The 9,802-nt window shown below is 34.3% G+C and overlaps 1 protein-coding gene and 1 non-coding gene across 2 annotated transcripts; both read left to right on the forward strand.

Annotated features, from left to right (window-relative positions):
* Positions 1-2,937: 2,937 nt before the first annotated feature.
* LOC120089395 (Mitochondrial substrate carrier family protein) lies at positions 2,938-6,112 on the forward strand. The gene is made up of 2 exons (XM_039046846.2): positions 2,938-4,145; positions 5,644-6,112. Exons 1-2 carry the CDS (start codon positions 3,363-3,365, stop codon positions 5,863-5,865), a joined length of 1,005 nt encoding a protein of 334 aa, XP_038902774.1. The 5' UTR covers positions 2,938-3,362; the 3' UTR covers positions 5,866-6,112.
* A 3,131-nt stretch (positions 6,113-9,243) lies between these two features.
* Positions 9,244-9,314, forward strand: TRNAG-ACC (transfer RNA glycine (anticodon ACC)). Its single transcript has one exon. It is a non-coding gene; the product is annotated as a tRNA-Gly (tRNA).
* Positions 9,315-9,802: the final 488 nt, after the last annotated feature.

A 9,802-nucleotide genomic window follows, 5' to 3' on the forward strand; every position in this document is an offset into this window, starting at 1 on the left:
GAGAGTAAATAGAAACTAGACACAAAACCTAAGGATCAAAAGGTAATATTCTCATACTAATATGAGTTGTTGTGTAGCACGGTTGGATTGGAGCATCTATTACCACTTCAAAGATCGATAATTCGATTATTTTAATATTTGTACATTGTTTCAAACAAAAAAAAAAGTTACAAAATAAGTTTGGTCCATAAAAGCAACAATTGAATCAACTAACTTTAGTTCGTAACGATTTAGTTTGTGTATTTTGAAAACTGTAACTACTTAGTCACTAAACTTTTATTTTGAATAATAAACACTAAACTTTAATAAGTAAAAATTTTACTTTTTTTTTTAAAAAAAAAAATTATAATAATTTAGCCACTGTCGTAAAAAAAAGTCATCGAAATTAAATATCAATTTGTAATACAGTACGACTTATTGAGATTAAATCTTTGTGAATTTAAAGGTACAGGGATTAAATCATTATCATATAAAATTTAGAAGCTTAACTGCCCTTTAGAACAGGCGTTTTGAGTTGGTTTGGAATGGATTGGATTGTAATACTATTACAATCTCATGTTTGTTTCCATTGTAATGGGTTAGAGTTGTAATGACCTATTACAATCGAACATTAACTTAGCTCCTTTTTAATTACGACATTGTTCCAACCCTAGCTTTCCCATTTTCCACATATCTTTGCGAACTAACTCTACCCACCACTCACCAACTCCTCCCAACCTTGTTGGCAACCTTTGGCCATCATTGACGACCATCTTTGACCACTACAATTGTGTGTCATCTTCGACCACTACCACTGGTGTCCATCACAAATTCTGTTGAAAAACACTTTTAGTATATAACAAAATTAAACAAATTTATATATAAACATATTTTTGAAAAAAAAAATTACCAAATACATGAGTGTCTTTGTTGTAAACAAAAAAAAATATATATATATATATATATATATAATCAAAAGTGCTTCAACGAAAATATATTTTTGGAAGACATTTTATAAGTCAATCCAAACCTACCCTTAATCTAACCTAATTTTAAGTTTGACTTAAGTCAAAACTTCTATTTTCCTTCTTAAATTTTAAATAACTCAATATCTTTTCCAAATGTTTTATCAGAAAATAAAAAATCTGAATAAAATAATTATCTTCTCCAATAAACTTAATTTTGACTCAAAAATAAAAAAATTATATTAAATTCTCAAAATTATGAACTCAAGACTTGAATCAAAATCCCTTATTAAAAAATTTGAAAATTAAGATCTCGTTTGGTAATCATTTTATTTATTGTTTTTGTTTTTCAAAATTAAGTCTATGGACACTACTTCTACCTCCAAATTTCTTCTTTTGTTATCTATTTTTCACCAATTGTTTAAAAAACTAAGCCAAATTTTGAGAACTAAAAAAAGTAGCTTTCAAAAAGTTGTTTTTGTTTTTGGAATTTTGCTAAGAATTCAACCATTGTACTTGTAAATCATGGTAAGAAAAGTGAATATAGGTTTAATTTTCAAAAACAAAAATAAAAAAATAAAATGGTTACAAAACGGTGCCCAAGTCCTCGTTTGGTAACCATTTTGTTTTTAAAAATTAAACTTATATTATCCACATTTCTTACCATGATTTGCATTTTCTTAAGTACAATGGTTGAATTTTTAGCCAAATTCCAAAAATAAAAACAACTTTTTGAAAGCTACTTGTTTTTGTTCTAAAAAATTTGGTTTGATTTTTTAAATCATTGGTGAAGGTAGATAACAAACGAAGAAATTTGAAGTAGAAGTAATGTCCATAAGCTTAATTTTCAAAAATAAAAACAAAAAACAAAATGGTTACCAAACATACCATAAAAAATCTCTATTTAACTTACTTTAAATCTAATTTATTTGTAGTAGACTTCAAGCATCCATTCGAGAGCCAAATTTAAGCCAAAATTTAATTTAATCCAACCCACGTCTTATTCCAAAATAAGCCAATCCCAAATTAAACTTGAATTGATGGGAAAATAACTATTTTTAAAAAGTAGGGGCATAACATAAATGATTATGATTTATATAATTTCACAAACTTAGACAATCCGAGGTAGAAATCAGATATACAGAAACAACAATAATAATAATAAAACACACAAACTCAACCCAACTCTGTAATCCAAACATAATAATTAAAAACCTAATAAACCCAACCATGCACTCCAAATACTGTAATCAAATTCTCTAGCAATCCCATAATCAAAATTTTAGAAACCTTATTTCATTACATGGATCCAAACAATCCCTTAATTGTAACTTTCATACAATTTCAAGGACAAAAAAATGTTGTAACACATTTTCTTTTTAGAATCAGGCAAAATAGTAGTTTTTTTTTTTTGGGAAATTAACCATAGATATTTGTCAAGGGATTTAAATATTAGTCTTAGTTTCTTTCCTTTCATCTTTTTGACATTATGTAAAGTGGAAAAATCGAATTTCTCACTTGAAAATGATAATACAAATACTATGTTAGTTGAATTAGGCTAATTTTCTCATAAAATTAGTTGACGTTCATAAGCTGGCCAAAACGTTATATTAAAAAAAGTTTGGCTCATTTTGACAAATGTTTAACTTAGTTATACACACACATATATATATATATATATCTATCGACTTAGTTATGCGGCTTATGCCTAAGTTGGCGTCGAATAATAATAGTTGGAAGTATTAGGAGATATTTTAACACGCGTCATTCCAATAAGAGGGGGTTTACGTTAACACCTTTAAATTAGGCCCACTGTATCAATAGGCCTCGGTGGTTGGAAACTGGACCTAAAGGCCCAAATTGTGAGTTAATGGGCTTCAAACGGCGGGATAATGGACCCATGGGCCCAATTGTGGATTGTGGGCCTTGACGGTGAGTTCTTACAAGTCCAGAACAACCGCCTTCTTCAAGAAAGAACGGCGACGGCCAAAAAGTTCTGAAAAGACGGAAAAAATCAAACTCAATACTTTCAATTTAATACGTTTCTGTCAAACTATACAAAGCCCTAGTTCCTGAAACCCTAATGACTTTTCAAATCTACCATCAACACAATAATCTACTAGTTTCTTCTTCTTCTTCTTCTTCTTCTTCTTCCCTCGACCTGTTAAGCATTCTCAGAAAGTCAATATCATCGTTCCATTTACCCTCTTGGCCGTTTGGGTGAAGACGCGGTTTAACTGATTTCCTCCCATTTTGTTGGAAATTGGATTGGTTTATGACTGCAATCCCAGCTCATTGTTTTCTCCTTCGGAAGTTAAAATTCCTTTCTTTTTTGTTGTTGTTTAGTCGAATTCCATATTAGCAAATTCGTCCTATTCAGATTTTTCTGCGAATTTTGAACTTGGGTTTCGAATTTCAATGGCTACCGAGGCGACCGAAGCCACGACTAAGTTCCAGAGTCCGGATTTTCGCCCGGTACCGTCGCCTCCAGATTTCCATCCCGAGATTGTGGTCTCAGCTCATGATGGTCTTCGGTTCTGGCAGTTCATGATTGCGGGTTCAATCGCAGGGTCTGTTGAGCATATGGGTATGTTTCCTGTTGATACCGTCAAGACCCATATGCAAGCACTTGGTTCTTGTCCAATTAAATCTGTTGGAGTTCGACAAGCCCTTCGGTCAATTTTGAAATCAGAGGGACCTGCTGGGTTTTATCGTGGTATTGGTGCTATGGGTCTTGGAGCTGGACCTGCACATGCTGTGTATTTTACCGTCTACGAGAATTCTAAGAAGTTTTTCTCTGGTGGGGATCCTAACAATTCTATTGCTCATGCTGTTTCTGGCGTCTGTGCAACGGTGGCGAGTGACGCTGTGTTTACACCTATGGATATGGTTAAACAGAGGCTGCAGTTGAGTAATAATCCCTACAAGGGAGTTTTGGATTGTATCAAAAGGGTCCTCAGAGATGAGGGTTTTAAAGCATTTTATGCATCATATAGAACTACAGTGTTAATGAATGCACCATTTACTGCTGTCCATTTTTCTACTTATGAAGCTGCAAAGAGAGTTTTGATGGAGGTTTCACCAGAGAGTGTAAATGATGAACAGTGGATTGTGCATGCGACCGCAGGAGCTGCTGCTGGAGCCTCAGCTGCGCTTGTTACAACGCCGCTTGATGTGGTTAAGACTCAATTACAATGTCAGGTACCCCATTTAATAATTTGTTCGTAGCCTCTGCTAATTTTGTTCTGGTTCCTCTCTGCCTATGTGCGAGAAGATTTTAACCATAGGAGTATTGTGTTTCTAGAGCTAGATTAAGGTCATGTTTGGGGGTGCTTTTGTCATGCTGAAAGAACTTCCCCCCTAAAAAATATTTTAAATTTAGAATGCACTTGTTGAGCCAAGGTTCTTTTTTGCTCAAGTGATTGGCTGGAAAGCGAAAAATACTAGTACCTGCATCAAAATGTTATGTCATTAAACATTCTTTTATAAGTGAAGTGCTTATAATTAGAGGCCTCTAAGGGGTAGCCTCATTGGCTAAGGCTTATAGTCTCTCGAGTGACAACTACCCAGAGGTCACATGTTTGAATCCTTGAGTGAGCTGGATAAGGAAAACCTTTGATGTTTCCAGTGGATGGACCTGGTGCAGACGAAAAAGGAAAGTTCTAGGGATGCAGGGGAAAACCGGAAAACCCAAAAACCCGAACAAAACGACCAAAACCGCTGTTGGTTCAATTCACTATCAGTTTGGAATGACGGTTTAGGTTCCAGTTTTCAAAAACTGGTTATAAATGGTCAGTTTCAGGTTTTGCATTGGGTAGAGCAAGAATAACCGATCCGGCCGAGAGAGGATCAGGAATGGATTGGGGAATCCATTTCCCAACCCCAACTCATCTTATCTGTCTATATGAATCTGTGAAGTTTTTGTGAACTGAAATCGATTTTGCACTAAGTTTCCGTTAGAAGCGTTATCTTCAAAACCACGACATATTGGTGCTGAAAATTTGTTTATTAGTTTTCTACCCTAAAAGAAAGACTTCTTATACATTCACTACCTTCGGTGTTCAATCTATTGGGACCACCTTATTCAGATATCAAACATCTTAAGTGTCTGTTAATTTTGGTTGGACGTGTTAGTTTAGTTTATCTTTTGCCTATATTGTACTTTGTCATTGTGGAGATAATGATTAAATTATGTTTGGATCCTTAAACCGTGTCTCATCCTTTGGATTCAATGGACCGTGCTTAGTTTAGCTCTTTCTCCTAGGAATTTTCCATTTCTCCCTTCTTATTGAACAAGTGGAGTATTTGACTCTTTTGATGGTCTCCTTGGTCTTCTCTTTTGGATAGGAACAAACCCTACATATGTGAACTTTTTTTATAACTGTCACGTGCTTCCTACACCCAAAAACAAAACCTGTTGAATTCCTTCTTTACCTTCGAATGTTAGGGAAGTACCTGTTTAATTTGCTAGTAACGAAAAACTTGAAAAGTACAAATATAGTAAACTCTGCTTCAGGTTACATGTGAATTGAAAGGCGAACAGACGATATAGGTTATTTGTGTATTGAGGATTGTGTGATGCTTAGGGAGCAGAAGCAGGCTCAGTTTACATGATAATTTATGTGCTGCTTCCCCTAGATCCATAGTTGAATGTTGAAATGAGAACCTAACCTTGATTTTCACATTTATGGATGCACAGGGTGTTTGTGGATGCGATAGATTCAAAAGCGGGTCGATTGGGGACGTAATTCGAACAATACTCCAGAAGGATGGATATAGAGGGCTTATGAGGGGATGGGTTCCAAGGATGCTCTTTCACGCTCCAGCTGCAGCTATTTGCTGGTCAACATACGAAGCATTAAAATCGTTCTTCCAAGATCTCAATGGCGGCGGTAGCAGCAGCAGCAACAATGTGACCTGAAAATAGGAAGCTGGGAGGAGGAGGAGAGGGGATATTCTTTCTTTTTCACGTTGTCCCTTTTTTCTGCAGTTGTAACAAAGACGCTTTCTTTTTGGAGCTGCAGAGAATTTTGCAGGAGGGATTGTCTCAAAAAAGGCGAATGCTACCACTTCAAGTCAAAGGGGAGTACACACATTAAAGTTAAATTATAATTTGTATTCTACACGTTGGTGATGGTTTCTAATAATGGCATATATAAATTTTTTTATCTGTTTTCTCTTTTCTTTGTTTTGAAGGTTCTGTTGGCATTAGAACTGTTTTGTTTTAGGGTCGCTTTGTGCAATGCATTTTCTATTAGATATTAGATTCTGGGGTAGTCAACGGAAACGAACTTTCTTAAGTGTTTCTCTATTGAACTTGATTGATCAAGGAGGCCACAGCCTAAACTCCTTGTGAGAAGAGAACATCACAAGATAGGATATTAATCACGCTTGAATATTCTTAGCATAACTCAATTTGCAATTTAAGCTCTCCTGCCATGGTGGTTATCTACTTAAGATTCAATATTCTAGGAATTTTTTTATATCTAAATGTTGTAGGGTCCGATGGGTTGTCATATGAGATTAATCGAAGTGCTCATAAGTTGGACCGAACACTAAACTTGAAAAAAGCAAGAAAGTCCAAATCGAATTTGTTGTAATTTGTAGAAGCAATCTAATGACAAAACTTTAGATAGTTTACCAATGATGAACATCTTGATGTTATATTATCGATTATGGTAAAATGGCAAAAATATCTTAACTTAATATGTGGATAAAATTGAAAAAAAAAATACTAAAATTAATATAATATAATTTGATGTTTTTGGATGGTTCATATCAATTCTTGTTCGTTTTTCATCTCTATTTTCCCTCACCTCCATTTTCACGAAGTTTTCTACATAGAATTGCAATCACATTCAAAAGACAAAACTCCCATTAACAGAAGCTCTACAATTTCATTTTCTCTGCATACATTTTTTGCCATTACATAAACCCAATCAAACCACAAGCACTTTTTTCCCAATCAAGTTCTTAAAAGGAAAATCTACCAACCCACTTCAGCAAAAGCCACAAAATCAAACACTACATCAAAAAAAGAAACAGAAAATCTCAAGTAATCCAACAATGAACAACCATCAAAATCGCAATAGATCAACTTAAAAATGGGCAACAGAAGAAGAGAAAATAAATCATCCAAAACATTAGCCAAAGACCTTGTTTGGGTCCCAAAAAAGAAAAAAAAAAAAAAAAAAAGGCCTAAGCTTGTCTTTTCTCTTAAAAAGAATCAAATTTCACTCTAAATTTAATCAATTTTCACCTTAAACTTTCAATTTAATTAATTTTAATACTAAATTTAAGTAATTTGAACTTTTATTTTTTTAAAATTATTAGGTGAACTAACTAAAATTAAACGGAGGATTAAAGTTGAACGTTTATGTAAGTTTAGGATCAAAATCGATCAAATTAATAATTTAGAGTCCAAATTGACACAATACCACAAGTGTCAAAATTGATACTCTCTCCTCTTTCTTTTTTCTTTTATTTTTTCAACACTACACCATTAAAAAAGTATACTTTGATCATATGTTCATTTTTTTAATTAGATCGTATGTTCATGTTTCAGTAACCTATTTTTTAAATGTTGTCGACATCTGTTAACGCAAAAATTTGGATAGAGAAAAACACATGTGACGTTCACATGGCAACAACGCTAGATTTATAATTTATTGATGAACATGACTTGCAAGATGAAAAAATTTGCACACCGGTGTGGTACTTGCCACATAGACTCACTTAAGTCAGAAAGTATAATTGTGTAGCAAGTAGAGAGTATACAGAATGAAATTATTTCCCCATGTATTCATAGACGTAGTTGACCTAGGACTTTTCCCTTAGAATTTCATAGTTGTATTGAGATTATCCTTTAACATACTAGGATTAAGGGTAGGGATGTGCATAAATTGGACATAAACCGACGAATTGAATTGAACCGGATCGATTCAGTCCAGTTTATTTTTAAAATCGGATTTTTTTTCGGTTTAGTGGCAGAGAATAAAAATTATCAGTTCGGTTCTCGATTCAGTATCTTGAAAAACCATAAAAAAACCGAACCGATATATATAAACGCTAACCCAAATGAATGTATTCATTATTGCTGGCCCAAACAGCCCACTTGTTTTAAGTTTTAATAAAGAGAAGCCCAAACATGTTTGGCCCAACTTCAACAGCCAGGCTACAACCAAAAGTAATAAAACCAAAACTTTAAAAACTAAACCCTAATTTTAATTCAGTCGTTCCCACCCTTCACCCTTCACTCTTCACCCTTCACCTTCCTAAGTTCGCGCAGCCGCTACCGACTTTCTTCTTCAGCCCACGACAGCACACCAGTGTCAATCTACGACAATAGTAGTCAACGCTACGACTCCACCTCCACCTCCTTCCTTCTTCAATCCATGCCCATGGCTTCACCTCCTTCCCTATTTCCTTCACTTGCAGGATTCAACCATGTTGTTTGACCTGGATGGATTCTATTTTGGGTTGGAATCGGAAGGTTTTAGATTAAAAATGGATCATGATTTGATTTTCTGCAAGTCGGGCCTGATATACCAATCTTAGAAGTATGACTTTGATCTTTATCGCACTTCAATGGGCTTATGCCTCATTTTTTATGACGTACCTGCTTTACTACTGCTGGTATAGCCATATCTAACTTGGCTCTTCCCAGATCACTCTCAGATCATTATGGCCATCAAGCATATCTTTTTCTTAAGATTCGGTTGGATTCGCATCCGCCACAATTATGTAGCGTTCAACTCAAAGTTTATGTCGTGCCCATTCTTTTATAGGGTGATAGGTATACGAACTTGAATTTTTTTGTCAATTCAGGGTAATCTCTTTTGAGACATGCCTAATTTCATCCTCCTACACATGCCTGCCATTTCATGGTGGGCTTCAACATTTTATTCAATTCAACCTAGGTGAATAACTTGAATTTTGGACGTCGATTCTTTAATTGCCAAACTGGCTCTTTGAGCTAGTTTCTGGCTTCTCAATTGAGTTTTTTTATCATCCAAAATACCGAGATTTGATAAACTTATGTTGCAAATTAGGATGGGTTGTTCAAGCTTTTGCGAGTAGTTGGCTCTTTTGAAACACCTAACATCCACATCAACAAATGAACATAATAATCGATTAAGAAAATCTTATACGACATTAAAGACCTATCTATTACGACGGTACTACAAATCTGTCATTTCAATTAAGTTTTGTTAATGCTTTACCATACTTGTTCTTTTGAATTGGATCACTTGGGATTTTATTGTATTGGTAAGTTTGTCTTCTTTTATCAGGCACAAATGCACCAGTGGTCTAGTGGTAGAATAGTACCCTACCACGGTACAGACCCGGGTTCGATTCCCGGCTGGTGCAACAAATTTTTTTTTTCTCATATTGGCTTTTAACTTTAGTATTATTGTTTTCTTCTATTGAATGAGAGGTATGTAACGTGTCTCATTAGATAACCAACAAAAATTAGAGAAACGAAGATTGACACTACTAAGTTATGAATTATTTATTTTAAGATGATAAACAAAAAAGAAAGACGTTGATGTTAAATGTTTGAATGTTGAGTCTACCAAATAAAAAAACAAAGATGAATGACATCCACGATAATAAATGGGATCCAGTCAAATTTTTATGTACCTCATCAATGGTAGTTCATATATCAATTATGCTACATTTTTTTTGTCTAGATTTTTCAAGGACAAGCAAAATTTCAAGTAGATTTGGAACCATGCACCTTATGTCTTCTATATCAAATCAATTATGCAGTCCACCTACCCATTTCTCTTCAATATCAAGATTTTCACAAGATTATCATCATTAAAAACTTTAGGAAATCCAACAATGCCCATGCT

Source organism: Benincasa hispida, chromosome 10, assembly GCF_027475165.1.
Source record: "Benincasa hispida cultivar pf3 chromosome 10, pf3_genome.v1.1, whole genome shotgun sequence".
NCBI lineage: Eukaryota > Viridiplantae > Streptophyta > Magnoliopsida > Cucurbitales > Cucurbitaceae > Benincasa > Benincasa hispida.

Excerpts from the sequence above, each read along its gene's own strand:
- LOC120089395 (XM_039046846.2), top strand. The coding sequence starts at position 3,363 with ATGGCTACCGAGGCGACCGAAGCCACGACTAAGTTCCAGAGTCCGGAT. Across the intron at positions 4,146-5,643 it reads AGACTCAATTACAATGTCAG|GGTGTTTGTGGATGCGATAG; the intron begins GTACCCCATTTA and ends ATGGATGCACAG.